At 45.6% G+C, this 13,165-nt stretch overlaps 1 protein-coding gene and 1 pseudogene across 1 annotated transcript; one reads left to right on the top strand and one right to left on the bottom strand.

Annotated features, from left to right (window-relative positions):
* The first annotated feature begins 2,149 nt into the window (after nt 1-2,149).
* On the top strand, nt 2,150-11,557 carry LOC131082977 (dynein axonemal intermediate chain 7-like). Its single transcript, XM_058023255.1, is given in 8 exon segments — nt 2,150-2,228; nt 7,768-7,949; nt 8,607-8,748; nt 9,056-9,273; nt 9,873-10,040; nt 10,216-10,329; nt 10,902-11,071; nt 11,073-11,557. Coding segments are annotated over 8 exon segments (1,245 nt in total). The 3' UTR covers nt 11,245-11,557.
* Nucleotides 11,558-11,612: 55 nt separating this feature from the next.
* LOC131082978 (inositol 1,4,5-triphosphate receptor associated 2-like) overlaps nt 11,613-13,165 on the bottom strand; it is a 16,135-nt pseudogene continuing 14,582 nt past the window's right edge.

A 13,165-nucleotide genomic window follows, 5' to 3' on the forward strand; every position in this document is an offset into this window, starting at 1 on the left:
AGGTCAAGAGGTGTGATCTGAGCCACCCAGAGGCATTTATTTGTTTCCCTCTATTGACTCACCTTGTGTTTTTCCCCACAATGAATGAATCAATCAATAGGATTATTACAGTACGAAAGAATATATGTTTGGATTTGCACAATGTATTTGAATAATCTGGCCAGGGTTTGGCCTGTGTGCCCTGAGTTCCTGTGGTTAACACAGAGCTACTGCACACATGCACAGTGCACCTGACTAATTCTGCTTGTTCTTTTCCACTCCAGAACCCAGCTGTCCTCCCCGCTCCAACACGATTCTGTGGGGTAACATCACCCACAGGAGTCTGCCTAGGGAGTTGATCCGGTTGCTCTGTACCTGCTGACCCCTGCAAGAGCACCTCCTCAGCGTCCCTGTGTGTCCAGAGGGTATCCCAGGTGCAGGGACAGGACATCTCATTGCACACATCTTGGTCCTGCACAGGACACTGCCCCTCAGCCCTTCCTAGAGCTCCCAGCTGCGCAGCTCCGGCTGTCCCCTCTGTCCCACCCTGCAGGAATGTCACGGGGCTCCTGGGGAACACAGCCAAGGAGTTCCATGGAACAGCCCAGGTGATCCTGCCTGTCCTGCCACAGCAGGCAGATCACTTCACCTGCACAACTTAATGGCAGCTAATCATGGCATGGTCCACTGGCTACCTGGTCAGGCCGCCCCTTCCAAAGGCCTTGGAAAAACCCCAGGTGTTTGGAACAGCAGTGGTGACTTCAAATGCCTACCTTGCACAGCTCTTCGTGGTGAAACAGGTGTGAGAAATTAAATAAAACCAAAAAGAACCCTAACATAATAAGGAACAGCAGCAAAGTTTTCAATTTCTTAATCCTCAAATCCCTCCCCCACTTAAAAGAAAAAACATTTTTTGTGAAGAAAAATTAAGGAAAGGCTGAGGGGCAAAAAAGCAAAAAAGAAAAGCCACTGATACCTGTGTGCCTGAGAGTTTTTTTGCAGGATGTGGATTTTGAGGGGTGCTGTGTCTCAACCTGAGAATCACAACAGAATGCAGGGAATGGACTCTTCCTGCTTTGTCCTGAGAGCAGAGAGACAGAGAATTATTTTATGGTCACAATTATGTGTGGGCCTGCAGATCCCATTTTCTTCCCTCTCCAAATGATGCCAGGGGATCATCTCACCCAGGACTATGAGACCGTCTGGAAAATATCATCCAGTGCATTATTTATTCCCTGTGCCAGAGGGATATTTATAGATAAAGTAAATAATGCTGTCACAATCCAAACAAATAAGGGAGGCTGCAAGGCAGTGGAGTGTTTCCTCCCCCATCTCTGTGCTTGGCTTTGCCCAAGGAGGGCCCAGCTGGGATCTTTTAAGTCCCTTCCAACCCAAATCATTCTATGATTCCATGATCCTTCCAAATTCAGCCAGTTTTGGAGAGCAGGTGGGAGCAATTGAACCAGGCCCTCACAGGACCAGCTCCCTCTAAGTCCCTTGCCCAAATCTGCTCCATAAAATCATGTAATGCTCAAAAGGCTGTATATTTTTGACACAAAATAGGGTAATTTCAAAGGAGTTTCTCACAAGAAGTGAAACCCTTCCCCTCAGCTGAGCAGTTCAGGTTATTATCCACTCTTTGGATCCAACCCACTGAACAAAATACTGCCTTTGCCTTTAGAAAGGAAAATCCATTGAGCAAGTTCAGGCCAGCTCTCATTACAGGCTTCCTAAATTTATTCATGGAAAATTAAATATTTTCTTTAGGTAGGCAGATAGGTACATATGTATGTCTCCAAAGTGGTTTCAGGCTCTCAGTTTGTAAACTAATGGATAAAATTCCCTTTGCAGCACTACCTAGTGTGGCTCCATGTTATTATGGTCATGGAAACGAAATGAAGAGCATGTGGCTGACCTTTCCCAGCTCAGTTCTGTCTTCCCAAAGGAAGTGTGTAGAATACCAATCACCTGGTTTAGCCTGTATTTCCTTTCCATTGGAGGTTTATCTCACCATTCCCAGAGGTGAAGGAAATCCTGTTTCAACACAGCCTCTTCTTGTCCACTGGACCTGTGCTGGAATCACAGAACAGAATATTCCCAGCTGGAAGGGACCCATATGGATCATCAAGTCCAGTTGAGGGAGGGAGGTATTGGGTTTGGGGCCCTTGGGATGCGGCCCTTTGCAAATGACAGAGAAACAGTGATGACCCCCATGCTGGGGGACATAAAGCAGGTAGCAGAGAGGAGAGGTGGGAGAAATGTTCCCTGACAGTTTTGAAGTTTAAGCAAGCATCAGAGTTCTGTAATATGGATGACCTCATGTTTGTGTTTTGGTTTGGGTTTTTTTATGCCCTGTATTTTGTACTGCTCTTCCAGAGTAGGGCTGTGGCATTCACATTCCCTGAACATGTATCCTTAGCCAAGGATTTTTCTCCTGGGAAGCTGAAAGGCAGTGAGAAGCCCCAGAAAAAAGAAAAACAATTCTTATCTCATTTGCTTCTCCTGTGCTGTGCTCATGTGAAATGTGTTTAGAGATTGTTTACCCCAAAGTGATAGCCTGATCAGACTCTGGTGTGAGTTTTGACTCATTGGCCAGTTGGGGCCAAGCTGTGTCAGAACTCTGGAAAGAGTCACGAGTTTTCATTATTATCTTTTTAGCATTCAGTAAGTATCTTTTCTGTATTCTTTAGTATAGTATAGTATAGTATGGTATTCTTAAATATAATATAGTATAATAAAGTAATAAATTAGCCTTCTGATAAGATAAAGTCAAATGCATAATTCTCTCCCCTTGCTGGGGTTGCCTGCCTTTACAATACAGGGCAGTACCTCCAACTGGAGAATAACAAAATAGCTGTTATTACCTCCTCTTCTAAAACCAGGCCTGCATCTTTCATGTGCTTTGGGCTGACTGTTCTGGTGCAGCAGCTTGTGGACTGAGAGAAGGAGGATGTTGGAACTGAGAAGGAAGGATTTACTCCTTGGGGTTCAGCTGTCTGCAGCTAGAGAGAGGAGAAGCAATTATGAGCAATTCCAGTGCCTGACCAGTGCACAAAGCCAGTTCATCTCCCTGGGATCCACATTCCATTCTGCTGTAGTTAGGTGTCAGATTCAAGGAGCTGGAGTCTTTGTTCTGTTTGGCAAAACATTGGACTTTCCATAGGAACATCCAACACCTTGTATTTCTGCTGGGTGACTAAATGACAGAAGATTCTTTCAGCAGGATCTTCTATGAAGTTCCATCTTCTGCTTCTCTGCAAATGAACTTGGTCCAGGCTCAATGTATGGATGCAGGAAGATGCAGGGGAGCAGGGAAGAGCTGTCATCCATTGTGTCCCGTGCTTGTCCTGCTGTTGTCTCCTTCAAAAGAGAGCCTCAAATCAGATCCCACCACTTCCAGGATGTGCTTGGCACAAATTCAAGCATTTTAATGTCTGCTCAGAATGCCAGCTTTTTCTCTTCTCTCTCTGAGTCTTGCAGTCCCAGAATGGAGCACCTTCCCTACAACCAGCATGGAACACACCTGTAGCTCCAGACATCTTTCTCCTAGGGAACCAGGGTGTGGTCATGGCATTTGTGTGCTGTGGTCTCACAGCCTTGCCAGCTTTTGGGCCCTGGAGGCTCTTCCCATATTCCCCAAATCGATGGAAAAGCAAAAACTCATGTATGTTGATGATGATTAAACACGGCTTTCTGATACTATGTAAATAATTTTGATACTTATCATTTGTAAAAAACTTCAGCCTTTGTTTCCAGCAATCCTATCCATCTGAAAGCATGTGCATTTCAAAACAGGTCTTCTGTGTGGTAGATACATTAAAAATTAAAAATAGTGTATTCTGCCTTATCTAGCCTGTTTTTTCCCCTACAAGTTCTTCAAACCAGGTAACAAAAATGGTTTAGTTCTGTTCAATCAGGTTTACTCTGATTTTTAAAATCCTATTGCAGAACTTCAGTGTTTCAGGCTGCATGGTATCAAAATATACTTTATTAGACAGGAGTGCTCTTTGGAACTTCAGTCATTGGAATGTTCTTCTCAGTCCTAGCTTTTAACAGCTGGTTTCTATAAAATGAAACTTCTACCACTGGGATTTAGCATGCTTAATTTGTTCAGCATATAGGTACCATCTCAGTCAATAAACAACTCTTTTTCACTGTCATTTTTTCCACCTTCTTGAATCGTACTGCATTTTAGTCTTTAATTCCAGGTAATTTTTCTTTTTAAACAAACAAAAAGCATGCAAAACTGCATTTCCTTGCACATGTAGGGCACATATAGAATGCATCCATGTTATCAGAGTTGTAGGAGTGTGTCAGTTTCTACAGAAGAAAAGATGCACCTTTTACCTCAAGATCACATGGATTTACTTGAATGGTGCTGAGCAGATTTTCTTTCTGAATCCCTCTAAAAAATTAAATGCTGTCCTGTGAAGCTGGGTTAGCCCAGGCTGAGACACCAGGCTGCAGTTCCCAGGATGGCCTGGGATAATACACAGGAATCACCAGGCTATGTTTCACAGCTGGAGCAGAGAGAGGCTCGCATCTTTATCTTTCCTTCTTCCTTCTCCTCTCTTTTCCTTTGTCCTGCACTGTGATGGTATTTCTTTGTCCATCTCACTGTCTTTTTGCCTGTACCCGTCTGCATCTGCTGCTCAGTCCTTTTCCCTCGCTGTACTCTTCTCTTTATAAGCCTCTGTCCTGCTGCCCATCCCTCTCTTTCTCCATCTCTCTGCTGCACCTTCCCCCCACACTCACCTGCTGTGGTCATTTTCTCTCTCTGTCCTTGCTTCCCTCTTTGTCTCTGTATCCCTCTGTCCTTCCTGTGTGTTTACCACTCTGTCTTTTTGTTTGTCCTTCTTGTGTTCCTTTTTATTCCCTTGTTAGGAAAATTAATCCACAAACACCAGAGGTTTATGTCCAAAAAGGAGACAGAGGAGTCCTTTTTTGGCTTTATTTGAATAAAGAGAGCAGCCATGGGGCATTCCCCTGGGATCTCAAACTTTTGGAGGTCACAGCCTCCTTTTTATCCTAATTTCCTGGCTGCATTTTCCTTCTCTATTTCCCCATGGCTGAGGTACTTGAGAGGTACAGACTCCCTGATACAGATACCTGATACTGAAGATTTCCCCCTAAGGTATAACCCTCCCTTTTAATTTTTAATTGATATGGAATTTAGGGTTTTTTCTTCCTCATTGTTTCTTTCATCTTTCAATGTCTTATTTCATTTATCAGCAAACCTAAAGTTTATTTGTAAAACCAAATATCCTTTTCCATTCATCAATCAGTGGAATCCTTCAGATTGTTTCTTTTATCTCCCAGTGCTAGTTTTATCTACCAGCAGACCCACAGCTTGTTAGTAAAGACAAATCTGCCATTCCTCTCACCCTGTTGCTCTGTCCTGCTCCCTGTGCCATTGTTTTTCACTGGATCCTTCTGTCCCATTCCCCATCCCTATTCTTTTTTAACCCCTCTCCATCCTGCTGCCCATCCCAGCAGTTTTTATTTCATCTCCATTCTGCCCCCTGTTCTTCCTTTTCTTCCTGTGTCCTGTCTGATCTCACTCCTGGTTTGTCTGTCCCCGGTGCTCCCAGGGAGCACCAGACAACAACCAGGCAACAACAGACAGAACAAGAGGACACAGTCTCAAGCTGCACCAAGGGAGATACAGGCTAGAATTAAGGAGGAAGTTTGTCACAGAAGGAGTGGTCAAATACTGGAATCATCTACCCAGGGAGGTGGTGGAGTCACCATCCCTTGATGTGTTTAAAAAAAGACTGGATGTGGCGCTTGGTGCCATGATCTAGTTGAGGTTAGAACATGGGCTGGACTCAATGATCTTAAAGCTCTCTTCCAACCTAGAATTTCTGTGATTCTATGATGGCACTGCTGGATGGGTCCGTTAGTGCTCCAGCCCCGGCGGGGTCCTGCAGTGGCAGGGATGGGAGGATGTCACAGACATCTTTTATGAAAAATCCTTTCCTTGGGATTTTTTCTCCTGGGAAGCTGAGAGGCCTGAGAAACAAAATGTAAACAATGGTTATCTGCTGCTGTGGAATGCAACAGGTGCATCTGTGATTGGTCTCATGTGGCTGTTTCTAATTAATGGCCAATCACAGTCAACTGGCTCAGACTCTGCCTGAGCCACAAGCCTTTGTTATCGCTCTTTCTTATTCTATTCTTAGCTAGGCTTCTGATGAAATCCTTTCTTCTATTCTTTTAGTATATTTTTAATATAATATATATAATAAAATAATAAATCAAACCTTCTGAAACATGGAGTCAGATCCTCATCTCTTCCCTCATCCTGGGACCCCTGTGAGCACGGTCACAGGAGGAGGCAGCTCCAGCTGCTGCCCGAGCACGGGAAGGGAGCGGGAGCCGCAGCCCCAGCCCGGGCACGCTGCCCCCGGGCCAGCCACCATCCTGGGACAGCGACACTGCACCCCAAGGTCCCTTCCAACCCAGGCCATTCCACGATCCATGGAAACACTGCAATACCTCCATGTGCATGGAGCAAAGTTTATAAATACAGGGATGTTTTGATAACACTTGGGGTTTGTTGACATTTGTATTAATGATTGTTAAATCATGAGGGGAGATAACAGGACAGATAAGAAAATGGAGTTTGTCCCTGTACTTATTTTTATTTATTATTTATGCTTATGGACATGTTTATAATGTTCCTATAGGTATGGATATTATTATACATTCGTTTATGGATGAGACGTACAATCTTTATGAATCTGCCAGGCTCTGGGAGATTTACTTCCTCAGAAAATGATGGTTCTGATGTATATCATGGTAGGCATTGGTGTAGTATGGGGTGGTACTGAGTATTACCTGAATGGGTGCTTCAAGTGAGATACCTGCTCTTGCACCTTGTTAAAAGAGGGCCTAATTCTAGGAAATAAAACTGTCTGTCCCACATGAGTTGCAAATTTCTCCAGCGTTGTGGTGTCATTCTTTGGTTTAATAGAGTGACTTGTAGTACTGACTTAAATAAAACAACTGCAAAATACTGACATAATTTAGCTCCACCTCAAAGCATTTTAGAGCTGCCATTTTTTGATTTGGTCTCATTCTCTCAGAGCAAATTTCATAACAATTAATGTTTTTACAGTATTGAACACTTTTTTTTCTTGATTCCTGTAAACAGTAACTTCTCCTGTACCATCCCTTGTGATGGTTTATGAGCTATTTGGCTTTTTTAAAGAAAATATTTATGGCCATTTTTGTCCACAGTGTTTCTGCCTTTCACTAACATTTTCCAATTCATTAAATCTTAAATTTATAATTTTATATGTATGTATTTATGTTTTTCCCTATGCATAATTATCTTCGTTATCTGAAAATTGTATTTCATGTTTAATCCCTCTTGCTCCTCATAATTATCATAGGTTTTTCACCTTCAGCCCATGACCTTTTTGTGCCTTATTTTTATTTATTTTGACATATTATGTGATTTGCTTCATTTCTTTTTGTATCAAAAGAATCTTACTAAACCTGCCTAGAATCTACTGTATTATTGTGCTTGTGAAATTCTTCTGTGGGTAACGATGGACTCATTCTGTCAGTAAAACCTTATTCCCACAGAAAGCATTTGGAACTGCAAATCCAAAAGCTCAGCCCCAGTCCCGAGTGCTTTTCCTTGCCCAGCTCCCGCCGTCCCGGTTCCAGGGATGCCGAGGAGCGCCAGCAGATGGGGCTGGAACGCTGCACAGGGAAGCGCTCCCGGCACGGAGGGAGCATCGGCACAGGGCAATGCCGGTGGGTCCGAGCACCGCTGAGCTCCGCTGTCTGCTGCACTTCCAGAGGAGGAGGCCCCGCTGCAGGAGGAGCCGGGAGGCGGAGAAGAGGCCCCGCGAGTTGTGGATTTGGAGCAGCTGGTGCCCGTGGGGGGCGTGTTCCACATCTCTGTCCTGCGGCTGCCGCCCCAGGCCCAGGACGTCGGGGACTGGGTCATGGTGGAGGTGAGGGAGGACAGGGAGCAGCCCCTGGGGTTTGTCACTGCTGTCACATGCACTGCACACGAGCTCTGAGAGCAAACTGACCAAGCAAGGTTTGCAAATCATCAGTTTTTCACACGTGAAAGGTGGGAGCGCAGTGGTACCAAACCCCACTGCTGGTTCAGCTCCAGGCCCTGCAGGCTGGCTGAGGACTGTGGGCACGGGGTTCTGGTTTCCTCTAGCACCGACCTACCCCACAGAGGGCACTGTGGAGCTGGAAACCTTTAATAAGCACAATTCCCAAAAGGCCAAACCCAGAGGGCAGGGGAAGAGGCCCAGGATGTTCATTCCCAGCCCCTGTGGCCTCCCCTTCCCTCTGGCCCTGGGGGACAGTGCAATCGCAGCTGCCTTTGCCTGCCCTGCTCCCGGTGCCTGGGGCTCTGTGAGGAATGGCCGAGCCCCGCTGGCCCTGCCCTGAGGGCGCCTGCAGCAGCTCAGGAGGGGCCCAGGGCCTCCCAAGGCTGCTCCTCCACTGCCTCCAAAGCTGGGCTTGGACACCTGCAGGGTTAGCAAACCACTTTAAATGGGTGTTAAAAAGCTTCGCAGTGTTAGATGAACTCAAAGAAAAAACCTGCGTTTTCTGATGAACCCCTTATCTGTCCTTTTCCTCTCTTGCCAAAGCTGCTGGATGTTGGACTGGAGGAGTATCCATATTCCCCAGGAAAGGCTGAAGATGGCACACAGGAAGCAGTACAGATCACCCTGAGGCTCCCTGATAATGTGATTTATTTTAAAGTGCCTGTGCTAGCCCGATGGGATCCTGCAGGTCTGAACTTAAGACATAAATTTATTTCAAATTTGAATAGTGGAATTTATACCTGAGTTAGACTCTTGTTACCGTCCAGCTGTAAAGATAAGGGCCAGTTTGGAGCCCAGAAATAGCTTGGGGATGGCAATTTTAACTAAAAAAAAACAAACAAACAAAAAAAAAACAAACAAAAAAAAAAACCCCAAAACCTAAAACCAAAAACCACTAAAAACCCCCAAATAAATTATTACTTTTTTTGGTTTTGTTTACCTCAGCATTACTGCCAGAAGCCTTCCATGTACATCTTTCCATCCTCTTTGTCCCGGCCAATGGTGGAGAACTGATGGCATCAGCAAGATAACCTATGAAGCAGAAAAAAAGAGCATCACCTTCAGCATGGGTGGCTTTTCTACAGTAGCCCTTCTCCAGGATGCTCACCTGAACCTGCCCTATCAGGCCTGGGAATTGCACCCTACTGGTGTGGATGAAGGCCTCTTCACAATTACTGCAGTCTTTGCAACCATTCAGATACAAATTAAGGTACTGTCAATCATTTTTTAATCAAACATTTGCAGATAAAATCCCCCATAATTACTACAATGTCCCTGATTAAGAATTTGGGATGCTTCTACGAGAGCAATTTGAATCTCTCTTCCTTTCCAAGCACTGCACTGGTTATTTAATGTCAGTTATTTACTATGAGAAATAGCACATTTCACATAGCAGAAATGTGCATTTGCTCTGGAAAGTTTCAGTCAGTGCTTTGCTGCTGGTTTTGCCTTGCTGCATTCAAGCCTGTTCCCCCTCTTAGAGAGCTGAAAAGTTCCTCTCTCCTCCAGCTCTACCAAGAGAAATACAGGGAGTTCTGGCAGCCCACTACCCATGCTCCTTGTTTCTTCCCAAAGTTCAAGCTACTCATGATTATCCATCTGTTCATTGGTGTATAAATCAGTACACCAGGGTCATTTCTGATTCCTACCAAGGCTGGCTTTCTTCAGGATCTGTAAATGAAAGGTCACAGCCCAGAGTAGCAGATGATGTGGGTAATACCCAGCATAGCAAAACTATCAGTATTTGAAGCCTAACCCAGAAAGGAGCTTCCATGACCAGTAAGTTGCTTTCACTGGTTTGTACAACAGGATAATCAGTGTATGTTGTCTTCAGTAGTGGTGGAAGAGGAGGAGGTGCTTTCCCACATCACAGGGAAATGGATGAGTCCTCTTGCCCTCAGAGCAGCTTTGAAAAGAGCTGGAGTGAACATTTTCCCAGCAGAGCACTCTCCCAAGTATGTCCCTGTGCCCAGGAAGGTGAGTGCCAGAGGTTCCTGGTGGCTTTTCCCCGTTTTCACTCAGGTCAGCCTTTGCTGCCCTGGGAGCTGCTGTGCTGCCAGCTGAGGCAGGGCAGAGCAAAGCAGGCTCTGGCCCTGCTGGAGCACAGGGAGAGGAGAGAGATGTGTTTGTCTGGTTTGTGTTGTCCCTGCAGGGTCCCCTGGCAGAAGTGAGGGCCTATGAACAGATGGCTCTGCTGGCAGCTGCTTTTGCTTTTGCTCACAGCAAGTGGAACGGAGAAGTGGGGCCAGAGCAAGTCATGTTCAAGGTTTGTGGAGTCCCAAAGTTCCAGGGCAGGCCAGCATTGAGCCCATCCCCAGCTAAAACAATCAACTCACCCTGGTGGCTTCAGCCCCTGCCCCAGTTCAGTGTCACAGGCTGCCCCTGAGAGCTCTCAGGGACACAAACCTCAGCAGCAAAGACACGTGCTAAGGAAAATGGAACTGAGAAGTCACCAAGGGAGGCTTTAGCCAGAGCTGGGGTGACAGAGCTTCATGCTCTCCAGAGGCCCCTTGAGAATCAGCTTCTGCTCTGCCAGCTTTGTAAAGAACTGCTGGGACTTTGTTCCTGCCTGTAGGGTTTCTTTTGCTCCCTGCTGCAGGGGAGGCAGTGAGCAACCTCTCTGTTGGTTTGTCTCCACCTGTGAACTAAAACACATGGTTAAAACTTCTGCCAGCCAGACAAACACCCCCAGGTGTGGCTGGAGAAAGGCAGCACACCCCACTGTGAGAGCTGCAGTGGCTGTCTCTCACTCAGGTTAAATGCATGGGACACAAATATTGGAATTTGTGCTCTGACAGTGGCACAGGCTTCACCTCAGGGCATTTCTTCCTGCAATAGGTGAGTGAACATCTGACAGCAGGTTCTGCCAAAGGCAACCACTGGTCTCTTTTGATGTTCGATGGTGAGAAAGTGCAACACCTCAAACTCACTGAAACCAGTGAAGCTTTTTCAGAAGAGGTGCGAGAAGAGTCTGAATTTCACTCCACACTCTACCATATGGTCAAGGAGTGCCAGCAATGAAGCCATGGAAAAAGTGGAAAGAGCTGGCTGCATGTTCATTGATTCTGTGTATCAGCTGCTCCTTGCTACCAGTCTTAGCATACTCTTAGATACTACTGCATGCTTTCTTTCAAAACTTTATTATCAAAAGCTTTCAATAAAGTTACACTTCAAGTCTTAAATACTTTTCTATTCAAAACATTGAAACAGGTTCTGAAATGCAAACATTTTATCTTTGTTCAAGCAAAATAAATTCTTTATTCACTTGTGGCTAGACCACCTAGACATGTTTATTGTTAGCTATGTTCAAAAAATTGCTGTTCTTTTGTAAACCTCAGAGCTGAGATCCTTCTAGCTGCTTTTAAAGAGGACTTTTGTCAGAATAGGAAATATTTTTTTTCAGTTCAAGTCATGCTTTAAAGAAAAAAAAACTTCATCTGTCCCCAAAAATACCCACAGCCCACCAGAACAAACCCAGACAAGTAACCTTAAATAAGGCCAGCTTCAGCTCCTGTCCTGCAGGGCGCAGCCCCGGCAGCAGAGCCGGGGTTACATCGGGGGAGGGCCGAAGTGCCGCAGTCTGACGTAGGGCCACAGCAGCTGCTGCAGCGTCCTCCAGGCATTCCCACTGCACACGGGGGCTGCATCTGCCGGCCTCTGCAGGGACAGCCCCACCAGGAAGCTGGTGAGAGCAGCCAGCAGGACCAGGAGGGACATGGAGGCCCAGAGGGTTTTGTTGGCGTTGCAGAAGGAAGCCTTGAGGTGGGACGCCTGCGCTGATATCGAATTGTACCTGGGCAGGGCAGGAAAGCACAGAGCCCTTCAGGCTTTCCCCAAAACGAGCAACTCTTCCCACCCCACCCAGCCTTGGAGCAAACTAGATCCCACAAACATCAAGAGTGACAGGTTGTTACTGTTTTGGGAGCTGTGCAGGGGGAGCTAAACTGTTCTGAGTTTAAAATACTGTCAAGGAAGCAAATTCTTGATAAGCTGGCCCAGCTCAGCCATCCACCCATGCTTCCTGTTCCTCACACTGTTCTGCAAAGTATTCACAAAAGCTGCCTTGAAAGAGCAGCATGAAATCTTGCTCCTAGAAAGCACTGAAAGTTCTGGCCTTTTGTTTGAACCCTCTTCTCAAGTGCACCTCCCAAACATGCCTTTAACTTGTGAAAGAAACTTACATTGACTCCAGGGTCTATTTGGGTGGGTGTTTTCCTTTTTCAGAGACACTTTCCTTCCTAGTTGGTTGTTCCTGTACTTCAGCAGGTGATTCCAACTGCTCATTCCTGTAAACAAGAATCAACAGCTCCAAAGCTTTGCCAAATTCTCAACAGCTTGGCTTTATAGCCCTGACCAGGTGGTGAATTAAAAGCTCATTAAAAACTAAACCAGCACACCTGGGAGGAGGCTGCTGCTGAACTTACTTGGTTTCAAAAGGCTCCTCTTCATACTCTGCCCAGGAATAGGTGCTGAGGAACCTCTGCAGCGAAGGGCGCTTCTCGTTCGGCTTCACCCCTAGCCTGCCCCTGCCAGGTGTTAAACACATTTGCCTGATTTTCCCCAGCAGATAGAGAGCAGTAAATCAGAAATTTAGCAGCAGCCTACTCATTTGGTTAACCACAAATAACTTACAAATTTATTTGCTTGAAATTAGGACCATTAAAAAAAACCCCAAATGAAATAAAACAAAACTACAGATCCACCTGCTGTAGATATTTAGATTTCACATTTTAGTTCTAAAGCAAGAAAGTTGTGGGATTTTTTTTTAAGCTCTCAATGCTCAATAAATAAAAAAGGTGAGCTCATAAGGCTCATTTACCTATTACAGCACATTAAACTAATGTGAAAGGTGTAGCCTAAACAATATTGTACCCCAAGATGCTCCATAAACTGCTTCCTACAGGCACAGAGTTGAAAAGTATTTGCCCTATTCAAAGACAAGCCCAGGTGACTTTACCAACTGCTTGATCTCCTGCTGAATCTGTCACTCCGTTCATCCCCATCAGGTTCGTGGAACTGGGCCTGGAAGAGAAGTTTGCCACATTTACTGTACTGGCATTCTGATGCTTCATCCCAGCCAGTTTTGGAGAGGTGAAGCACCT

The sequence above is a fragment of the Melospiza georgiana genome, chromosome 4 (assembly GCF_028018845.1).
Source record: "Melospiza georgiana isolate bMelGeo1 chromosome 4, bMelGeo1.pri, whole genome shotgun sequence".
NCBI lineage: Eukaryota > Metazoa > Chordata > Aves > Passeriformes > Passerellidae > Melospiza > Melospiza georgiana.